The sequence below is a fragment of the Triticum dicoccoides genome, chromosome 4A (assembly GCF_002162155.2).
Source record: "Triticum dicoccoides isolate Atlit2015 ecotype Zavitan chromosome 4A, WEW_v2.0, whole genome shotgun sequence".
NCBI lineage: Eukaryota > Viridiplantae > Streptophyta > Magnoliopsida > Poales > Poaceae > Triticum > Triticum dicoccoides.
Genome location: NC_041386.1, coordinates 61,866,285 through 61,889,351, shown reverse-complemented (window position 1 = coordinate 61,889,351; position 23,067 = coordinate 61,866,285). Strand labels below are relative to the sequence as shown.

The window sequence follows — 23,067 nt, the reverse complement described above, 5'->3', positions numbered from 1 at the left end:
TCTAGGAGAAGTTGGTTAGCCTTTCCGATATTGGTGTGCCTTCGTGGTAACATCCACCCCTCCAACACTGACTAGTTTCCCTTCAAGGAAGTAAATATTTGGCTACATCTTCTTCTCCGTGGTTTTCTCTTATTTTATACCCAACTCACTTACTTGTGGTTTACTTTGGTCACTCGACCTTGCAAACATCATATAGGTTGTGTATGTCATGGTAGCATTGTTTAGGTTCACACTTTATGTAGCACAAAAACTAAATTTGCTGATAAGTGTAGTAAAAAAATTAGTTGTCTCTATTCAACTCTCTCTAGGTCCATCTCGATCAATTAGTTGTCCCTATTCAACCCTCTCCATGTCCATCTCGATCATTCCAATTGATATCAGAGCTTTGCAGTCTTTTACATAGCTTAACCGTCGTAGAGACAGATGATCACCAAGGAGGAAGTCTCAAGGCCCTCGCGGAAGCTTCCAACCCCTTAACTGAGGGAACCTCGAAAGAGGATAGGCTTTATACCTCCACGGCGGGCTAATATGGTGATACATGAGATTGTGAGATTTGGTTTTGTTAACCATTCTGATGATGCTCTTGTTAATAGTGTTCTGCCTTGCGTGGTATATGCTTAATGAACGATTATGATATATGTGTGTGTTTTTTTAAATGTCACTCTTGTTGAGCTTCCTAGTAGGCCAACTCATCACATATCTGTTCTATGGCTTGTGCTTTCTGCACCCGTGCGCGTTAAATATGGATCGTATCGGAACTACTTTTGCAAAATGTGGTGAAAAGTGACCATACTTCTAAAATGTCTTCCAAGTTATCACCGCTTCACACATAGGTGTTCTAGATAAGATGGATCAGAATTAACTCGAAATTTTCAATACGATTCACTAGCCTTCGCTATCAAAGCAGTGACGCTGCTACAGTTCTGAAGATCTCATCATCGTGGAACACGAGAGTTCAACGCGTTGCGAATGGCCGTTTAAAACATAGTACGACGCATTGTGTGTTAAACGAGGCTGCTTGTAGATGGTTCTCTATCTAATTTAACCCTTTATTGAAATATGCATGCGTGGAATCTTTCTGAGGGATGCTGTGCAGTCTGTTTTGAGGTGCCTCTCCCGGTGTCCAGTGAGGGTCGGTGATCCGTTGCTGTCGAACATGCCCGGCCTGTGGCGTATGACGTCGATCACCCGTTGAACACATCTCACGCGTTCGTAGCTATAATAATTCAGCAGCAGAAGAAGAGAACGTGCGCTGATGCACATTGTGTGCAATGCCATGCCATCCAAGAAGAGTGCAGATGCACACAATGCGGTGCGACCGACCAACAAAATCAAATTATCGGCGACTTTCTGTTGATCTCATCTCCGTCCAGACTCACTCGAGAGCGATCCTTATTTACGAGGCTTTTCTTGTGGGCTCCCGGAGCGGCCAAGGCGAAGAGGATCCAAGTGAGCAATGGTGAGCACGAGCACCCACACGTTGGTGCAGCGGCGGCGGAGGCAATGGACGCTGGCGCTGGTGACGGTGGCGTCGCTGCTGGAGCGCGCCGACGAGGCGCTGCTGCCGGCCGTGTACAGGGAGGTGGGCGCCGAGCTGGGCGCGTCCCCGGCCGCGCTGGGCTCCCTCACGCTGTGCCGCGCGCTCGTCCAGGCCGTGTGCTACCCGCTCGCGGCGTGCGCCGCGGCGCGCCACGACCGCGCGCGCGTCGTCGCCGCGGGCGCCTTCCTCTGGGCCGTCGCCATCATGCTCGTCGGCGTCTCCGGCACTTTTGCCCAGGTCAGCAGCCTCCGCCTCATGGCATGCCTACTTGAATAGTTGTAACGGTGCGAACTACAGCTTAAAACACACTGCTACTTTTGACAGATGGCGATCGCGAGAGGGTTTAACGGCGTCGGCCTGGCGCTGATGGTGCCGGCGATGAACTCCCTGGCGGCCGACTACAGCGACGACACGACGCGCGGCTCGGCGTTCGGGTGGCTGGGGATGGCGAGCCGCCTGGGCGCCATGACGGGGGGCACACTCGGCGTGCTGCTCGCGCCCACGACCTTCCTCGGCGTCCCCGGCTGGCGCCTGGCATTCCACATACTCGCGCTCCTCAGCGTCGCGCTCGCCGTCTCGACGTGGTTCCTCGCCTCGGACCCCCGTCCGCCCAGCACGTCCGAGAAGAGCACGGCAACGGTGCCCAGAGAGCTCGCCATGGAGGCCAGGGACGTGGTGCGCTTGCCGACGTTCCAGATCCTGGTGGCGCAGGGGGTGGCCGGGTCGGTGCCGTGGACGGCGCTCACCTTCGCCGCCATGTGGCTGGAGCTCGTGGGGTTCACGCACTGGGAGACCAGCGTCATCACCAACCTCAACCAGCTGACCGGGGCGCTCGGCTCGCTGTTCGCCGGGCTCATCGGGGACCCCATGGCCCGGCGGTTCCCGAACGCCGGCAGGGTCGCGCTGGCGCAGGTGAGCACGGCGTCGACCGTCCCGGTCGCCGCCGTCCTGCTGCTCGCGCTGCCCATCGACCCCTCGGCCGGGGCCGCGTACGCCGCCGCCTTCGCCGTCCTCGGCTTCGTCATGCCCTGGTGCCCCCCGGCCACCAACAAGTGAGCAATGCTGGTGGCAAAACTTTCCATTCTTTGCATGCGCTGCTTGCTAACTGGGGTCCCTTTGCAGCCCGATACTCGCGGAGATCGTGCCGGAGAAGGCGAGGACGACGGTGTACGCGCTGGACAGGTTCTTCGAGACGATCTTCTCGTCGTTCGCGCCGGCCGTCGTGGGCATCCTGGCGGAGCGGGTCTTCGGGTACCAGCCGGCGTCCGGCGGCACCGGGAAGGCTGAACGGGAGAACGCCGCCGCGCTGGCGAAGGCTGTTTTCGCGGAGATCGCCGTGCCCATGGCCATCTGCTGCAGCATCTACTCCTTGCTCTACTGCACGTACCCATCGGACAGACAGCGCGCGCAGAAGGCGGCTCTGGTCGCGCCAGAGGAAGAGGACTGTGAACATGCTGCTTCTAGTACTCCTACTGGGGTGGATGGCTTAAACCAGGCATTGCTGGCCAGAAGTGACTAGCAGCATATCTAAGACAGGCTTGGCTACATGGACAAAATTGTATATATTTTTGTAGGTCCACTCAGGAAGGCAACTTACAGGCTTTACAGCCATATATTCAACTAGATGCAATTTACAGGCTTTACAGCCATATGTTCAAGACAAGATCTCAGATGCAATTGTTAATCCTCTAAACTAAAATAGAAATATGTACCAGATAATATATAGCCTCCCTGAATTCCAGTATCGGAGACGGCATACGAGTTAGATGAGCAGAAAAATATTTTACACAAAAAAAGACCTGTTAGATGGGACTAAACGAACACACAAGTTAACTAGGCCAAGGAGCTACGGCAGACAGGACCAAATAATTCAAAATTCTTTAAACCGAACAACTTTCTATAAACCAAGATTCAACATGCTGTCACAAATTATTCCCTTTATAAACCAATTACAGAGAAAAGAAGAAGATGAAATGAAAAATAAGAGCAACCATTCATCAAACCACTAAATTGTTTCCAGGGATTACCCTGCACAAAGTAAACAATTATGTTAGAAAACAGGCGTTTCAATTATAATCTATAATGTGAACACATGTTCTTGCATCAGGCAAGAAAAGAGAGTAATCAATATATAAATCTAATTAGCATAATTCACAAGGGTATGTGAAGTTGATAAATCTAATGGGCTACGGCCAGACTAGCTTGAAGAGTATGTGAAGTTGATAAAAGTTGCTGCAAGAGCTACCAAGTGAAAATAAATAGGATTAATACAACAAATAAATCAATGCATCAAAACTTCAAAAGGAAAGGGAAAGCGAGATGTTGCTAAGCTGACAAAATCTATTGTTGTCCAAAAGAAACAGTACCTTGAAAACAACAAACTTGACTACGAAATGATGCTTACCTACTTACAAATCCAAGAAGCCTTCACATCTGTCCACTAAATCCGAACATGTCAGGGATGTCTCCACTGCTTCCAATGCTGTGACTCAAGCTGTTAGTTGGAGATTCAATCTCATCCACTGCAAAGCGGTTCGGGATGCAAGTACCCTTCCCAACAAATCCAAGATTTTTTCCTCGTCCTTGATCAGGCAATTTCCCAAGGGCTGCATTAGAACTCTGAAAGCTAGACGAACTGGACACTGGCTGACTTGGCCCGACAGTATTTCTATAACCATCCATATTTTGCAAAGAAGACCAGCCACCTGTGATATCATTTGGACTCTGCAGAAAACCGAACTGTGCATTTTTTGACTGAGAAGACAGCAAGCCGGAATCCATATGGTTGGCATAAGCATAGTTTTGGTTAAGAGAGTCAGTGCTCTCAGTCTTTAGAACACCAGGTGGTTTAGAGCCCATTCCCATAGAGTTCTGATTAACCAGATATGGAGTATTACCAGTTTGAAAGCTACTTATTCCTTGTGATGGCATCACATTTGAGTTACGATTCATGAGACCAGGAAGATTTCCTCCATGGCTACTAATGAAAGGCTGACTGGTTGAAGCTTGGTTAATCAGATCAATCCCACCTAACAGACTGTTTGATGATTGAGAAGTTGGGAGAACAAGTTCAGGCTTCATGGATGGAGGAATGCCTGTTAGAAAACCTGACGATTGAGAAGGTATAATCAAGGAATTTTGATTAGGAGAGAGTCCCTCACTAGCTGGGAAAGTATTTAATGACTGAGATGGCATTACTATGCCGGAAGGTTTGACATCTAGAGTGTGAAGGGTTCCCGACAGCATGGTATCTGGCTGCTGTTGCAATTCGTGCAAGACCATATTGCTATTCTGAGAATTATTCACATGACCCAGTGCGCTCATTGAATCTGACATACCAAGTTTGTTATTGGGCCAAGCTGAAAAAGAAGGCATTCTTCCAACTGCAGAGCTGTTTTGGGGTAATGCCGCATATGAATTATTCTGGACCTTGTATATCGGCTGCCCAAATGCTATTTGCTCTCCATGGGGCTTATTTCCTTTGACTGCAGCAAGTCGTAAAGATGACTGGTCCCTTCCAGGCAACACCAGGCTGTTTGTAGGTCGTCCTAGGAGCTCATCCTGCAAAGCTGCCAGGGCTTGAGGAGGGATTTGACCTGAAGCAGCCAAAGCTTGGAAATCAAGTCCTCCCAAGGAGGCCACTTGAGCACTAGAAGCAGGCACACTATATGGATTGGCCATTCCTGCATGATGCTGAGCTATCCTTTTCAGATACAATCTGAATTTCTGCAAATAGAAAAAAATGCATTCCTTTCAGCATGATTATCATGTATAACTGACATAAAGTTACCGCAATAAATCAACTCAGCATACTGCTTCGCAAAAAACAAATTACAACTGCTATTCCCTCGCAGCTGACGTGGTCTTCAAGATGTAACTTTGACCACTGATTATTAATACAGCATATGTACAAGACTTACTAACATAATATTCAACAAATATTTTTTGAGACAAATCTACAAATATGATTTTGGAAAATTTCAAACAGAATAATTAAAATGATGTCTGATTATCTGTAGTCAGGTTTAAAAATATGACTGAAGGCATGTCCAAAAACGTCAGTTATGTGTGATACGGAAGGAGTATATGATGAATCTGGAGGTAATAAGGATAGTTTTGGGCTCAGAAGACATCAGGCAATATAACCTGTTCGAACTAACGGGATGCACAGAGGAGATAACTAGCATGTCAGCATCAAACCACTAAGAATAGGGAATGCTTCTTGTCATACATCTACCAAAATATTGGAAAGCATTCATTCATGTTCTCACAATATTTTTTAGTTAAAATCTACAACTTGAGGCAATTGCATTTTAGAGCAAAAAAATTTAAGCTGCACTGTAGTCACTAAAGCATAATTTTCTGAAAATCAAAACTAATTCTAACAGAAGGCCCTTAATTCATATTGCTAACTAAGCTAGAGAGGATTCTTCGAGCTAGGGATAATGAGGTGTAAAATGTACACAGTTACTAACATCCAGGAGCGTAGAAAACAGTAAAATAGAGAAGTCACCAGTAAACATAAGTTCAATACATCATCTCCTTAAGGATACTAAAAAGGTAGGAACATTGAAGACAATAATCAAACCTGCAAATGGCTGGCGACGTTTTCCCTAGTTAAACCAGGGACATTCATCAACTCCAAAATTTTCTTGGGAACAGCTTCTGTAGAAATATAAAAAATAAAATGAGACACAAAAGTGGAGAGAATTGGCATACTTCTAAATCATAGGTGTTCAACAGACAACACTTGCTTGATAAAACTAGTATAGAAAGGACTTTTATCCTACTTACAGTAATGTACTACTCCCTCCATCCCATAATATAAGAGCGTTTTTTACACTACACTAGTGTCAATATTATGGGACGGAGGGAGTAATAAACACCAAAGTTGATAGAATAAGTACTAAAGCAGGTAACAAAAGCTTACTGTCTATTCCGAGGTGATTAACTGCATTTACAAATTGTTGATGGAGCTCAACTGACCAAACAACTCTGGGTTTCTTCGAATTATTAGAAGGATCACCACTTTCCAATTCACTGTCATCCTCTTCTTTATCCCGTTTCTTTTTCTGAGACTTCCAGCTATCCTCAGCTCCATCATTTGCAGAGGAAGCATACTCATTATCATTATTAGTTAGTCTGTTCCGATCTGTATCATCTAAGCTACCTGAATGCTCATGTTCCTTGCTTCCACCAAACTTTTTCCTCACAACATGTTGCCAGATGTTTTTTAACTCTTCCATCCTGACAGGTTTAATCAAATAATCACATGCTCCATGTTTTATTCCTTTCATTACTAGATCCGTCCTTGAATCAGCAGACATCACTGAAATGTCATCAACAAGCTTTAGTATCGCATCCCATTCACAAGTGAACATACTGAACAGGAGATAGTAGAATCTTTTTCTCGAACACAGGAGATAGTAGAATTTACTTACTAATAACTGGAAGATCCATCTCAAGGCCTACAAGTTCAAGTAACCTGAATCCATTCATATCAGGCATGTGAACATCACTAATTATAACATCAAAAGCACCCCTGTTCTCTCGCAGCATAGCTAATGCTCTCGTGGCCTGAGAACAAGTTGTAGCTGCACAAAAGAAAGGATTATATGATGGAGCAGAAAACAATACAGTAACATATATTGGATAGAGCAACATTTCACTGGTTGGCAGTGACAGTATAATGTGCCTACCGAATGTATAAGTCATGTATAGCCAGACAGAACGTTTCAAGATGTTCATGGGTGTGCAAAATGTTTTGAGCTGTCCTGTTCTATATTTGGGAGCTCTCGGGGAAGAGTGTCCTCCAGGCAGCCAACCAGAGGGTGCTTCTACCACATGACGCATGTCTTGTCCTGAGACATTAGGAGATTCATTTTCTGGTTCCCGAGCGTTTTTCTACTGGTCTTTCTTTTGTATCTGCTTACTTCAGGTTTTGTCTTACATGGAACATGCTGGGTATTTTTTGTGCAGTTATTACCCAAAGTGAACCTTGCCAAATAAAAACGTCACAGACGCTACAAGCTCCACGGAGTCACATGCCTTTGGCCTTTCAACTTTTCTATAGATATTGAAAGGGGGGCATAGGTTAGAGCACTCATTCATCAAAGACGACATGAGATGTAATGCTGGCTACCATGCATTGAGCGCAGAAGGCAGGACCACTTATTTCACTGAAATAAGTACAAGTGGGTCTACATATGTGAAGATCTTGCTGCACAAAATATAATGAGGCAAATGGATCATTATTTGATGTGCGGTTGAGAAGCAACAACAAAATTTATTAGAGAATTAAAAACATATACCCATGCACCCAGAAGAGAAAGGAAATAGTGCAAGCCATGCAAGCATGGCTCCCATCATGGAAAAACCATGCACACCTTGTTCGATTGCAACACGAGCGAGCAGATGGTGGTGCCACATGTCAAGCCGCCAAGGATGCTGAACCAGCTTTCGAAACGGTACCAACTACTTAGCATTTACATTTATATTTATAGTAGGAAACATCATTCAATTGTAGCAACATTGGATAAGACAATCAAATCCACCACTTTGTTTAGTTGCGACACAAGCAAGCACATGGCGTCGCCACGTGTCAAGGATGCTGGACTGACCTTTGGAAAGGGTAAGCGGAAAAATCATTCAACTGTAGTAACATCAGATAAGACAATCGAGTCCAGCAGCCTCTGATGCTAATTTTCTCGAACATTATGTCCAGCAAATGGAGACAGATATGTCCCCTCCCCACATATTAGATTTGTACCAAACTAGCATTCATAGCACACTTACTGCGGTTCGGGGGGTACAACCTCCAAAGGTTGTAACCTTCAAGCTTCCTATGGCAAAAGCTACCCATCCACATGAATGCCTAGTAAGTACACTATGCACAGAATAGGAAAATTAAGCAATAGCAGCAACAACAATACAACACAATCAGGAGCCTGGTTCTCTCCTTACACTATTTCCCTATGTATGTGTCTGGGCATTTGCGCCCAGAGTAGAATCTATAGGCAAGGGATACATATGAGCTCATATATGCAGTGAATAATAGAAACAACATTAAGGTTGCGCAAATAAATAGAGACAGGCATTACAGTCGAGCAAATAGATACATCGATGCTAATTGGGTTGAGCGTGCATCCCAGGGAAACACTCCCACGTCAGCCCTGATCAGACGGTACATGTTTCCCGTTGGATTATATTGACAGCGTGTTGCAGTACGTGTACTAACTTACTGTTCCCAAATAGAACGAAACTGTACATCAACCATTTTCGGTCATTAGGCCTAAAATAAGATTACTACGGTAATAAAAGGCAAAAAATAGGCGCATCAACTATCTATTCCTAGAGACATTGCATGCGCTGTTTATGTACTAGCTGGAATCATAACTGGAAACTCGCGTGAATCACCGGAATCTAATCCTAATACTCGTGCTAATGGGTAAAGTATTGCGAATTAGCAATCAGTAACAATAGACATGAGCCTGCTCAGATTCTTCCTCCAGCCAGATCTCCAACGCAATTACCAGTCCTTAATCAAACACACATCAGAAATCCATTCCCCAGACAGATAAAACCGGGAGAAGGGGGCACAATTTCTCGAAAACGGAGGATTACAGGACCGTTGAGAATCCCCTAGAAACACGGAAAGAGCAAATCAAACTCCTAATAAGCATGAGCTTTCCAACTATGGACAAACCAAAACACAGCTACGAAGCAACGGAGCCTATAGGCCGCCAGACCTACGTACGTGGGCACCCAATCAGGCGGCACCAGAGCAGCACGACACCACACCGCAGCAAGCGAGACGGGAAGGAGAGGAGAATCCGCTCACCGTCGTAGCGGCACTGGACGAGCATCCTCTTGAGCACGGCGAGGCACGTCTGGTCGTCGTCGACGACCAGCACCTTCATTCCCACCGGGAACTGGTCCCCGCCGCCGGCCTCCTCCGGCGGCGCCATCACGCCGGCGGAAGCCTCACCAGCCCCCGTCGCTCCCTCGGAGAATCACGCGCGAATCGCCTCCATCGCGGCCGCAGATCCGGCTCGGTGCGCGCGGCGTGCTCGGGCTCCGGCTGCGGCGCCGCGGATTCGGGCGGCGAGAGGGCCGTGGGGGGAAAGGGAGCAGCAGCGCAGGGGAGGGAGGGAGGGAGGAAGAAGAGGTGGTGGGCTGCGGAGGAGGGAAGGAGGAGGGAGGGGGGAGACTAAATCGCTAAGCGTGATTAGTAAAGCAAGTAAATTACGAGATTTCGGGATTAAATTCTGTCAGGGGGCGAGCGATTAGGAGTTAATGATTCCGCGGGGCGCTCTCTCTCTCCTCTCTCTCCCCCCTGCTGCGCTTTCCACTTGCGGCGGCTGTCTTTTTTTCCTCCTCCTCCTGCCCGGGGTGGCTGCGTGCGCGCTTAGCTGGCGGCTACCCGGCGCTTCCTTTTGAAAACAGGTTGGATTGATTTTCCACTGATTTCTTTCCATAATTCTATGATTTCCTTCCCCGTTTACGCCTTTTCGCCAGATGGAATTGATTAACTTTCCTAAGGCCGGGCGTGGTGCACTGTGTAACGGCTGTTAATATTTGCTGGATTTGAAGCGTGGCCATAAATTTCCTAAGAAGGCAAATATTGCCTTAAAGGACTAGAAAACTGGCGCGATGGTACGAGCTGCATACACGTAGCGAGAGCGGTCCTCCTCGCTGGCCATAAAATACTAGACAACTGGCGTGACCCCTCCGAGCTGCATCCACGTAACGAGAGCGGTCCTCCTCGCCGCTTCCCCCTTCCTTTCGTGCACTAGCCACTCCATCTCCTTCCACTGGTCGAGCTAGCGCATGCTTGACAAATCTGAGTGACTGCCTCAACCCCATCAATGGGCTTGCTTTGAAGTCTAACACAAAATGATATAGTAAGAACCTAGGTCTTGTAAAGGTTGCCATTGCCTCTTCCCCTTCGCTAGTTACGCTCATCGGTGTCTTCCTAGCCTCCTCATGTTACCACCAAATCAAAGATCCAACTTTAAAAGTCTATTAGCGGTGGTGTACGCCAAGTGTTTAGGAAACAACATAGTATGTGTCTCCGCCTCCCCTGTCGCACCGCCGGTCTCCCCTCTCCTCAATTGGCCTACCGGCACCAGATGAAGGGGAGGTGATGCGAACCTGATGGTAGGGTAGTTGTAATAGTAGGTTGGGGTTCTTCCCCATGACTAGGGTTGTTGAGTCGTCTGGCCTTCGTATTCGTCCATGAAAGTTAACTTCCATCTGGTCGGCAACACTCGGGTTTAAACCTTATGTAGGCCCTTCTTCGGTACATGTGATCTTCCTCCTATGATCAGCAGTTTATGTGGGAGGTAGTTGTTGTGTCCTAGTCGGGGCGACGAGGTGGCGGCGTTGCCCTAGAGTCAGAATAACATCCTCTCGGCTCATCCCCATGATGGTGGTGCGCCTAGCATTGAAAGAGGCATGTGGAGGTGTGTTTCCGGCAAATCTGCATGGATCTAGTTGACGTTGGTCTCTGATGAATCTGTTTGGATCCTGGTCGGCGTTGGTCTCCAGCGGGTCCGTCTAGACTCAGTCGATGCTCGTAGTCATTATCTGATTGCAGGTATGGCCCCTCTGGTCTATGTTTTCCTTCCTTGGCGACGGTTGTTATTCCGATGTGTTGGCCCTTTGGGGCCTTAGCACAACGATTTACCGGACTGTCAAATACAACAAGGTTTCCCAGTTCTGGTGAGGGGAAAGATGTCGATGTGCACCTTTGGCTCATTCGAATACTTGTAGTCACCGCTACGTGCTCCATGGACCTGGTTATAATTTTTGCCAGTTATGGGGATCTTTGTACTAATGCTACATATTATTGATAGATTGAACGATTTTTTGCAAAAAAAAAGTCAAGTGTCAAAAGCACCCCTCCCCCTCAGGGAGAGTATGGGAGCGTAATACCCTTGCCACTACCTCCTCTCCTAGAGGGAGGGATAAGGGTGCTATAATTCCACTAGCAAAGACTCGTCATCATGGCCAAACCTAGGTCTCGCAAAGGATACCACTGCCTCCTCCCCTCTGACAGCTACGTCCATTGAGGCCTTCCTAGGTTCCTTCATGTGTTGTATCCAAAATCATGAAATCTAGTTGTCTCGGGCATTGCTGGTGGCGTCAAGTCAAGCGTCTAAAGACCCTTCTTTGTTCCCATCCCCGGAGGGGGTAAGGGAGTGTGTTACCTATCAACTATCATTTTTAGCCTTTGGAAGTCAAGTACATCACCATTGGAAGTTTTATATCTTCCTTGAGGTCCCCTACAACCACACCCCTCCCTCATCTTATTAACTATGCCTTCCTCCTCACACCCCCACCGAAGCCGAAGAAATCCTTTGGGCGGGTTCCTTATCTTTACTTAATACGGAAACAATAACTTGACTTCTTCTTATCAGACTGAAGAGGGGTTGATCCCTTTTTTGAAATAAAAGGGGGTTTGAGGGTGTCCCAGCCGGTTCCCATGGCCACAAAAGGCTAGAGGTTAGGTCCCATATCAAATGCTAATTGTACATTCACTCTATATGACCAAAGACTAAAATGCTCCATTTTGCAGATTTGTTGAGCGATAAATATGTGTGCTACTTGCAGGTTTACGGAAGTTCTTGGCATTTGTCCTCGTGTTGCATTCTTCGAGTATGGCATGAAGTATTGAGAGGTTCTGATGTTATGAACAGAGTTGTGTGAGGAATGATGTGGTGTTTTCCCTATGCAATAGATTATGGTCTAATCTAGTATTGTAATGTCATTTGTTTTATAATATACGCCTTTCACTGCATCTAATGATATGAGATATAATTTGGTTTTACTTCTATATGCGAGAAGCACGAAGATATCGTTGGGAGCAACTTGACGACCTTTCTAAGTTGTGTGTGTGTGCGCACGTGTGTGTGTGAAAAATGGTCGTGTCATGTTGAAAGACCACCATATTAGCTATAAATCACCAAAAAATTGTGTGTGCTTCACAGGAGTGCAATGTTTGATTAGTTAGACATTATCACCTAGATGGGCATAGAACATTACCTATTTTATATCATCTCTTTTTTGGTCCGCGGAAGTAACAATGTCAAGTATTTATTTCAGACGGGAGGAAAATTGGAAATATATAATTAAATAATAATGCATAATGGATATTGATGTAGTGGTAAGAAACAAATGCAACAAAAATAATAATAACTATTGTTCTTTTTCTCGAACATAATTACATCGAATTCTTTCAAGATGGGTGAGAGGTTACAAGGGATGAATAGGAGACTACAAAGTTTTAGGGACAAAGTGGATAAAGAAAGATCTACAGACATACAATCTACAACGAGAACTACCTATAAGGCAATCAAGCTAGATCCAAGGCAAGAAATTCAACAAGCTAATTAGTGGGCCAACGAGCATATAAAGCAAGTAAATGAACGGCAAAGGATAAATCACACGAGTTGCAGACGCATATGTATCCCAAAGTTCACACTCTTCAAGGAGTGATAATTTTCGTTTGAGATGTGCCAAAGCCAAAGCTCTAGGATGCCACCAAGTGGCTCACCGTAGTCCCCTTTTGAGTTACCCCTAGTGGATGAGCCTCAAATCACTCATGGTTGGTCTTTAAGGAGACCACCGGGCCTTTACAAACTTCCTGGAGCACACCACAATCAAGGAAACTTTCAGTCCTTGACTCCTACTACCTAGGAGCCTCAAATCTCTAAGAGTAACGAGTGTTGGTGATGGATAAGGAGGAGAAATACAAATTGGTTTGGTGGAAACATAGATCGGGTGAACCTCTCTCAATCCTCGAAGTTTCGGTGGATTTTGAGTGGAGGGATTAAGAGCACTCAGGCTTTTGAGGTGTTCGAGATGGAGGAGGAGCTCAAATCAAAGGTAAGGCTTGGAGAAGGAAGACATGTGAGTATATATACCCTTTCTTCTAAAGTAGTTGTTGCCACCCAAGGGGCCTTGTGCGCACAGGGTCACCGAGAGAAAAAACCCAAAACCGTGTCCACTGGGGGGAAGACCCCCGTGCACACGAGGTGTCCAGAGAGTTTTGGACCCAACCCCATGTGCACGAGGGTCAGAAGGCCCATCCGCACGGTTTGTCGAGAGAGAAATTCCTAGACCCCATGTGTGCGGGGTATGTGGCACAAGGCACATGGAGATGGATTTCACCCCCATATTTTTTAGTGGTAGGATTAGGAGGCTTGGTTTATATGTTTTGCATGATTGACATCCTTATTTAAACACCTCAACCCCTCTTAATAGTGTGGTCATCCTATTGACTCAAAAGAAACCAAAATAAACCTTTAATTCTTCGGAAAACCGATGTCTTTCTCCTTTTTGAAGTGTGCGTGTGTGTGTGGGGGGGGGGGTCAACCAACTTGAAATATTCTAGATGAGAGACCAATGTCCTAAGATCTTAATAACTAACATTAGTCTTACTAACCCCATTGTTATCAACATCAAAATACCATTAGGTACTAAATGCACTTTGATGGGTCTTTCATAATATGGCTATAGTTGTGCTCCTTAATGCCACATGCCGAATATTTTAACATCTATGTGGATGTGATCAAGTACTTTTCTGTAGGGTAAAATAATTTATAGTTGTGCCAATACTAGTATGTATATATAATCTTCAAATGGATTGCGTAGATGTAGTTTTCAAATTAGCTAATAAATCATATCTACCAGAAACATTACTCTGTGTTTTGGAGCACAAAGATTAAATTAGTCGCATTCTTTATAAGTTATATTTTATAAAATGCATTTTACAAAGCCATGTATTTTATGATACTATTTTACAAATTCACATAGATAATTTATGTATGCATGATATAGATAGTGCCATTAGTTTGTTAAGATTGTTGTGTTTTTGTTGACACGATAAATGCGTCTTAAGTATCAATTCAAACATTTCTATTTTTGAAGTTATAGAAGTAAAGGGAGTTGCTAATTATAGATCCAACATATTATATGCTCGTACTAAGAATAGACTTGACGATGGGATCGTGATCCAAGGGAAAGTTTCTACATGTGTAAAGTCTGCAGATACTGACAGTGTCACTTTTCAATTTGATAACTATATATGCATCAGTAAGCATTTGATAACTATATATGCATCAGTAAGCATAATGCAATGAATCGCAATTCAAAGCTCATCATTTTACAACAACTATAGTGAGCAATGAAAACCCTCATTGGAGAAAAATCATTTGAAGGTCATGCTACTTGTAAACTGCGTTGAGATTTTCCCCAATGAGGAGGGGTGAAGCAGTACAGTAGAGATAAGTATGTCCCTCAATGAGAACCAAGGTTATCGAACCAATAGGACAAACACATAAACTCTCGTCGTCAGCACCTACACACACAAAAGCAAATACTTGCCCCCAACGCGGGCAATAGGTTTGTCAATCCCCTTGAACTCGTTAGTTGCAAGGATTAATTATAATAGTGATAGATAGATAAAAATAAAAGTAAAACAAAAAAGTGCAAGCAAAGTATTTTTGTTTTTTATAATATGATAAAAGTAGACCCCGAGGGCCATAATTTTCGCTAGAGGCTTCTCTCTCGAACGGATAGCATACGGTGGTAAACAAGTTACCGTTGGGCAATTGATAGAAAAGCGCATAGTTATGACATTATTCATGGCAATGATCACACATATAGGCATCACATCCATGACAAGTAAACCGACTCCTGTTTGCATCTACTACTATTACTCCACCAATCAACCACTATCCAGCATGCATCTATGGTAAACTAGAATAATATAACCTTACAACTCGATAACTAGAACAATATGACTCTATATGAATGCCTCTGGCAGTGTACCAGGATGTGAAATGATCTAGTGTAACATGTATAATAATGATGAACGGTAGCTGAGCCACAAATATCATGTCAGCTCTATATGATCATGCAAAGTAATATGACAATGACCACACATGTCATGAAAATGGAACCGTGAAAGCTGCATGGCAATGTATCTCGGAATGGCTATGGAAATACCATGACAGGTAGGTATGGTGGATGGGAATATAAGGAGGCTTATGTGTGATAGAGCATATCATACCATGGGGTTTTAGATACACCGGCGAAGTTTGCACCAACTCTCGAGGTGAGAAAGGGCAATGCACGGTACCAAAGAGGCTAGCAAATTGCGGAAAGGTAGGAGTGCGTATAATCCATGGACTCACATTAGTCACAAAAAACTCACATACTTATTGTTGGGGATATGACCCCATGATGTGACCCGCCATATGGGGCCGGGTCTTCCAGGTGGTGGCTGATGAGCAAGACTCAAGATGGGTCATGGCGCTAAGGAATAAGTCTAGTAGGGCGGCTCACTGAGTAGGCCGGCTTGCGGCCCAATATCCGAAGACGGTGACTCAAGGCCCAGAAGTGTAAGCCACCTGGAGGTTCCTTACTTAGGAAGCAAGGCAAGTTAGAAACATACTTGGTCATGGATCATAGTGCGACCCGGACTCTTGTAAGCCATGGGCCTCGACCTGTATATAAAGGCGAGTCCCCGAGGCAAGTAGGACTAAGTTACAACCGATCAATAGCTAGGTCAAGCGAATCCGCTCCCTTGTAATCGATCCCAAAGAAATAAGAAGCAAGCATGAAGTAGGCTATTACCTCAACCGTGATGGGCCGAACCTGGGTAAATCCGTGTCTGTCGATTTCGATCAACCCCGACAAGCTAACCGCACGGTTGCGATGGCCTCATGACTAAGTCCTCACACTAGGACATCTGCTGCGACAAAACCACGACAGTTGGCGCCCACCATGGGGCCAGTGCACGGTGGTTTTGAGTTATCGAAGGGATCTTTCCCAGGGATCGAGGGATACGTCATTGGCAGGATGATAAAAAGTCGTCGTGGCAAGCTCCACATCGATGACGCCGGCTGGGGCCCTGATACGTCTCCAATGTATCTATAATTTTTTATTGTTCCATGCTATTATATTATCTGTTTTGGATGTTTAATGGGCTTTATTATGCACTTTTATATTATTTTTGGGACTAACCTATTAACCGAAGGCCCAGTGCAAATTATTGTATTTTTGCCTATTTCAGTGTTTCGCAGAAAAGGAATATCAAATGGAATCCAAACGGAATGAAACCTTCGTGAGGATCATTTTTGGAACAAACGTGATCCAGGAGACTTGGAGTGGACGTCAAGAAAGAAGCGAGAAGGCCATGAGGCAAGAGGGTGCGCCCCCACCCTCGTGGGCCCCTCGTAGCTCCACCGACCTACTTCTTCCTCCTATATATAGTCATATACCCCGAAAACATCTAGGAGCACCACGAAACCATATTTCCACCGCCGCAACCTTCTATACCCATGAGATCCCATCTTGGGGCCTTTTCCGGTGCTCCGCCGGAGGGGGAATCGATCACGGAGGGCTTCTACATCAACACCATAGCCTCTCCGATGATATGTGAGTAGTTTACCACAGACCTTCGGGTCCATAGTTATTATCTAGATGGCTTCTTCTCTCTCTTTGGATCTTAATACAAGGTTCTCCTCGATTCTCTTGGAGATCTATTTGATGTAATTCTTTTTGCGGTGTGTTTGTCGAGATCCGATGAATTGTGGGTTTATGATCAAGTTTATCTATGAACAATATTTGATTCTTCTCTGAGTTCTTTTATGCATGATTAAATATCTTTGCAAGTCTCTTCGAATTATCAGTTTGGTTTGGCCTACTAGATTGATCTTTCTTGCAATGGGAGAAGTGCTTAGCTTTGGGTTCAATCTTGTGGTGCTCGATCCTAGTGACAAAAGGGAAACGACACGTATTGTATTGTTGCCATCGAGGATAAAAAGATGGGGTTTATATCATATTGCTTGAGTTTATCCCTCTACATCATGTCATCTTGCCTAATGCGTTACTCTGTTCTTATGAACTTAATACTCTAGATGCATGCTGGATAGCGGTCGATGTGTGGAGTAATAGTAGTAGATGCAGAATCGCTTCGGTCTACTTGTCGCGGACGTGATGCCTATATACATGATCATGCCTAGATATTCTCATAACTAGGCGCTTTTCTATCAATTGCTCGACAGTAATTTGTTTACCCACAGTAGAATTTGCTATCTTGAGAGAAGCCACTAGTGAAACCTATGGCCCCGGGTCTATTTTCCATCATATTAATCTCCCGTCAACTAGCTATTTCTGGCATCGTTTATTTTGCAATCTTTACTTTTCAATCTATATAACAAAAATACCAAAAATATTTATCTTATTATCTTTATCAGATCTCACTTTTGCAAGTGGCCATGAAGGGATTGACAACCCCTTTATCGCGTTGGTTGCAAGGTTCTTGATTGTTTGTGCAGGTACGAGGGACTTGCGTGTAGTCTCCTACCGGATTGATACCTTGGTTCTCAAAAACTGAGGGAAATACTTGCGCTACTTTGCTGCATCACCCTTTCCTCTTCAAGGGAAAACCAACGCATGCTCAAGAGGTAGCAGGCCCCGAGGCCAACTCAATCGAGTATGGGTACCAGGTCCCCTTTGGCGGAATCCACATCTTCATCGTCAAGATTGGTAGATCTGAGCTTGAGCCGGACATCTGCACCGACCTTGTTGAGCCGGCTCGGCGCACGCAACCCGCCCGAATCCAAGCCTGCCGGAAGCGTGTCTTTGTTGGTTTCATGCAAGGTGTGGAACTTGCGGAAAATCCCATGTCTGGAGGAGAGACTCTTGTCTACTCAGATGGTGAGTGCTCTACTGGGGAATCAATCTACCCGCTTCATGCGGTGGGCTTGGGGTGCTCCGATGGCAACACTATTCTGGACCCCTACGAGCCATCGTGCCGGGCTGCCATCTTCATGGCAGGGACGGTGCAGGCTCTCAGCTTGTTGGCGGCTGGAGTAACGGCAACGACCGACCCTTCAGCATCTGGCTCAGTCAGGCCTCCGTCTCAAGTTATGTCTGAGCTAGTAACTACCCTAACTACCTTGCTGGAAATTGAGGTCACTGCAAAAAACCAAGTGGAACGCAACGCGGAAGTTGCAAAACTTCGAGAACAGATGACCAAGGCCCAGGAGGATATCAACGCAAAAAACACCTGGTTAGCTTCATTGCAGGCTCAAGTTAATGCAGAGGCAAAATGCTTGAAGACTGAAGCTTGTCGTCTGAACCTTGATCAGAATGCGTCCAATGCAGTCTACCAGAGGAGATACCAGAGCCGTTTACCTCTGAGTTATGAGCCCACACGTTTGTTCAACACGCCAGGGGCAGGCCCGAGTACTCTAGGAGCACCGGTTATACCCCCAATTAACCTGTGATGCGTCGGGCAATAGGGTTACAGCTCAACCTCACCGGTTAGAGCCAGCTCGGAGGGATGAGACGGTCCCAGACCCTCCCCTTGTCCAGACATCGCCAAAGCGTCTTTTGACACCGTCGGGTCACCGGTAGAAGCAGGAACCCAACTTACTCTTACAGTCGGCATCGTGTACACTCGACCCCGCTGTCGAGTCATAGTTACAGTCGGCATGCTGAGTCGCCAGCAGTTTCCAATAGTGAATGACGCTATAACCCGCCTCGGGATAACCCGCCCCGTAACCCATGGACTAATGCTCAAGCAATTGTGGACGATACAAGGGCCCGTCGAGAGGCGGAGGCAGGAAACCAGGGGGCTTATCAGCCGCCCCCAGTAGTTCCTTCAGCTTCGGTGGGAGCCGGGTCGAGTGCCAGAACCATCGGAGTGTCGTGCCTAGTGCCGGCTTTACGTAACGAGCGCATGCCTAAATACTTTAAGGTCCCTCGCAAAGTACCCAACAATATGGCAGATCTCCCTCCGAAGGCTTGGATCGAGAGCTACGATCTGGCCATGGATATGTTGGACGTCAGTGATGCAGTACATGCTAAGTATTTCACTATGATGTTGGAGGGGCCGGCTCACACATGGTTGAAGAACCTACCCCCCAATTCTATCAACACCTGGGCGGAGTTGAAGGAGTGCTTCATTAAGAATTTTCAAGGAACTTGCAAACAGCCGATGACAATTGTTGATTTGTAGCACTGTGTGCAGCCTGAAGATGAGTCGACCCATCATTGGGTTCGCCGGGTTGCGAGCATTATCCAATCTTCCGATAGCAATGGGCCGGCTCAAGCTGTGTTGATTTTGGAAAAGAACTGTCACTTTCAGCCTCTTGTGCAGAAGCTAGGGCGGCTTAAGCGCAAGTGCGCGGATATGGGTAATCTCATGGATGTGCTCACTAGATATGGTGATTCTAATGGTACGAAGGATCCTAGCTCTAATGATGATAAATCTAGTAAGGGCAAGAAAAACGGTGGCGGCAAGGGACAATAATAGAATGCCTTGGGGGCAGAATGGTAATCATAATAACCATGGTAATGGTGGAAAACGCAAACATCCCGATGGCGGGTCAGATTTTGTGGCTAACACCAACACTGGTACCGTTACGTGCTATACAAACGGGTTTTAACCCCTTTCCACAACAGAGTTTTAAATCATCACCTAGTGAATGTGGGAGATAGGGGGGGGGGTCCTTCCCACATGACCCAGAAACCGTCGGGGATAGGCGAGCGGCTATTCACTATCGCCAGAGAATAAATGTATGAGAAGTCACGCCAGTCCCACATGTTACGTCTCGACGTTACGTTTCTGATCCAAGAGACATCCGAAACGATTACACCGGTATAGTCGTGTGAAAAAGGTGGATATCACAAACATTTAATCTATCGATGTGTTTGCGATAGGTACATTATCTCACACAGTTCAAAAATGTAAAGTGTGTGTGGTGCCTCTACTATCACCAACGTGTCCGTTTTCATAACTGTGTGCAATAGGTATTCCTATCACACACGCATACGGTTTTGAAATGTTTGTCGTATTACCATGAATCACACACGCATATGAGATGAAAACGTGTGTGCGTTCATTGGGCATCGCAAACGTTTCACGTCAAAGAACCGTCTGTTCTCTATTTTCCATCGCACACGTTGTTTTCTTTCTAACCATGTGTACATTATTTTATTCGCTCCTGTTTAATTTTATTTTTCCCTGTAATTTATTATTCGAATTGGAAATTTTGAAATAAGAAACATGGAATTCAAATTCTTAGCACAATGGTTCAACAACCAATCCATAAATAAAATTCTTAGTACAATATGTTTAGTAATTATAGGATTAGGCAGCAATTAACTATGATGAACCACAATATTTAGAGGGGGTAAAGGTGAAGAGACAAGTGTAAATCATTTTGGCTGCCGATGGTGTTGAAGAAGCGGAATGCCCATAATGTGCCCTCCTGCATGCCACAGGCACAAACAATTTTTGTCCAACCCCTTGTGACAATTGCCCGCCCATCCTTCACCGCCGTCAGGAAGACTTCTAGACCATTCTCATGGTAGTATGAATTATATACTTTAGCCTTAGTTGCCTCCACTCCGATCATGTAGTTTGCAAGGTAATCATCAGTAAATTGCTTCAGAAACCACTGAAAAGAGAAAACTTTCAGATACTCATGTCTAATAGAGGAACTTGTTGCGGGCAGGGGGGAAAGGAAGCACATTACTTACCATCCTAAAGTTCACCGTTGTCTTGGACAAAGTGTAAATAAAGAGCTTAATTCCCATCACCCGTCTCTTTCGCCTAATAATCCTAGTTTTCTCAATTGATGCTTGTTCATGAATATGTCATTGCCCCATACGCAAAAGGGATCGAAGGGATCAGTACCGCTCATATATGTACCTACAAGCAACCAGTAAATGTTAGAAGCTAAACTGCGATTGTACAAATGATGTAAAATACAACTACCTCCGTTCCTAAGTACAAGTATTGTTAGAGATTTCAATATGAACTACATACGGATGTACATAGACATAGTTTATATTAGAATCTAGATTCACTCATTTTGCTCCGTATGTAGTCTATATTGGAATCTCTAAAATACTTATATTTAGGAACAGATGGTGTATAAGACGTGGGATGCAGCTAACCTCGACGGCAAGGAACAATATCGCCCATTGTAGCCCTGTGTAAGTACATGGAAAGGCAATGTTAACTACAATAGGGTTAACATCCACCAAAAATAGAAAATGGTAATAAAACTGCAGCATATGTAGTGATATCTTCATTGCGAAAGAGTAGCATGGTAGCAAAGGGACAGATTTAAAAATGGATAGAATTTTTTATTACAATAGACAACCTAGTATACCCATTGCCGTGGTTTTGTCACGGCAGATGTCCTAGTGAAAGGACTTAGATGCGATGCCATCGCAACGGTGATTAACTTGTCGGGGTTGAGCGGGATGAGAGACACGAGTTTACCCAGGTTCGGCCCCTCACGGTGGAGGTAAAATCCTACTCCTGCTCTTGTTGCTTATTTCTTGAATATCGATTACAAGGGAGCGGATTTTCTTAACCTAGCTCTCGACTGATGGTAACTTGTCTTGTTCTATGTCGGGGACTCGCCTTTATATACATGTCGATGCCGCTGGCTTGCAAGAGTCAGGGTTGGGTTACGATCCGTGACCGAGCCCTACTCTAAGTCGCCTTGCCTTATAAGACAAGTCATCGTATGGCGGCTTACACCTCCAGACCGCCTTCTGACTTCGGGCCGTAAGCCGGCCCATCTTGTGAGCCACCCTTCTTGGTTCTGCATCCAGATCGTCTTGGCCTATCCGAGGCCCAGCTTCCTAAGTCTCTAATGATCTGACTCGGGCCTATTATGGCGGGTTATACCGTGGGGTTATATCCCCAACATTAGGCCCCAGATTAATTTGAACTTGTTCATGTCAATCTTCAATTCTTCAGTCTGGCGAGTCTTCTCCTTGAGTCATTGCAATCTCAGTTCTAAACAACCTTCATAACCCGCCATATAAAAGATGATGTCATCTCCACAATTTCAGGAAAACCTTCATGACGTCATAATGAATCTTGTGCAAATCCATTGATCCCGAAAACCGAGGCGTCTTTTTGTTTATATCAAGGCATTTGTTTGTTCTGACAATTACTATGCCTCCTCGATTCTCGCACCTACCATTTAATGTTACCTTTCCCTTATAAATAGGCACGAGGGTCCATCCTTTCACCTTTTACCTTGTCTTCTCCCCTTCTCCTTCCCGTCGAAGCCTTATGTGACCAGAGCTCCGCCGCGCTCGTCAGCCTTCGCCATCCATCTCGCTTGAGACCGCAGCACCGCCCCGCCTTCGTCAGAGCTCAGTGGTGCTTCTCCGCCATCTACTGTCGCAGGTAGGTACCCCTTTTTCTTCCTTCTCAGATCCACACTAGGTCACCTGAGTTCATGGCGTTCGTTGGCGTTCATCTGTTCCTTGTTCATTATATTTGATATAGATCTTTGTATTTTCTTCTGAGATGCCCCTAGAAATGCCACAGTAGTAGTTTTATCACCAGTTTTGCATCTGTATAAACCAGGCTTCCTCTAGAATCTGGGAGTAATTCATCAGTTCTTCTGTCACCACCATTAGATTTAGTAATTGTTTTTCTTTTTTGAACTGCTCATAGATCCATAAATGCTGTT

General features: G+C 45.4%; 2 protein-coding genes across 2 annotated transcripts; one reads left to right on the top strand and one right to left on the bottom strand.

Annotated features, from left to right (window-relative positions):
- The first annotated feature begins 1,456 nt into the window (after window positions 1-1,456).
- Window positions 1,457-3,256, top strand: LOC119283410 (hexuronate transporter-like). Its single transcript, XM_037562969.1, has 3 exons — window positions 1,457-1,777; window positions 1,865-2,592; window positions 2,663-3,256. Exons 1-3 carry the CDS (start codon window positions 1,457-1,459, stop codon window positions 3,057-3,059), a joined length of 1,446 nt encoding a protein of 481 aa, XP_037418866.1. The 3' UTR covers window positions 3,060-3,256.
- Window positions 3,257-3,406: 150 nt separating this feature from the next.
- LOC119284985 (two-component response regulator ORR21-like) lies at window positions 3,407-9,732 on the bottom strand. The gene is made up of 6 exons (XM_037564177.1): window positions 9,381-9,732; window positions 6,982-7,134; window positions 6,471-6,869; window positions 6,129-6,205; window positions 3,945-5,266; window positions 3,407-3,568 (listed from the first exon to the last, which is right to left on the bottom strand). The coding sequence occupies exons 1-5, from the start codon at window positions 9,505-9,507 to the stop codon at window positions 3,968-3,970; spliced, it is 2,055 nt and encodes a 684-aa protein (XP_037420074.1). The 5' UTR covers window positions 9,508-9,732; the 3' UTR covers window positions 3,407-3,568; window positions 3,945-3,967.
- Window positions 9,733-23,067: the final 13,335 nt, after the last annotated feature.

Excerpts from the sequence above, each read along its gene's own strand:
- LOC119284985 (XM_037564177.1), bottom strand. The coding sequence starts at position 9,507 with ATGGCGCCGCCGGAGGAGGCCGGCGGCGGGGACCAGTTCCCGGTGGGA. Across the intron at positions 7,135-9,380 it reads CGTCCAGTGCCGCTACGACG|CTACAACTTGTTCTCAGGCC; the intron begins GTGAGCGGATTC and ends TCTTTTGTGCAG. Across the intron at positions 5,267-6,128 it reads ACGTCGCCAGCCATTTGCAG|AAATTCAGATTGTATCTGAA; the intron begins GTTTGATTATTG and ends TTCTATTTGCAG.
- LOC119283410 (XM_037562969.1), top strand. The coding sequence starts at position 1,457 with ATGGTGAGCACGAGCACCCACACGTTGGTGCAGCGGCGGCGGAGGCAA. Across the intron at positions 1,778-1,864 it reads TCTCCGGCACTTTTGCCCAG|ATGGCGATCGCGAGAGGGTT; the intron begins GTCAGCAGCCTC and ends TACTTTTGACAG. Across the intron at positions 2,593-2,662 it reads TGCCCCCCGGCCACCAACAA|CCCGATACTCGCGGAGATCG; the intron begins GTGAGCAATGCT and ends GTCCCTTTGCAG.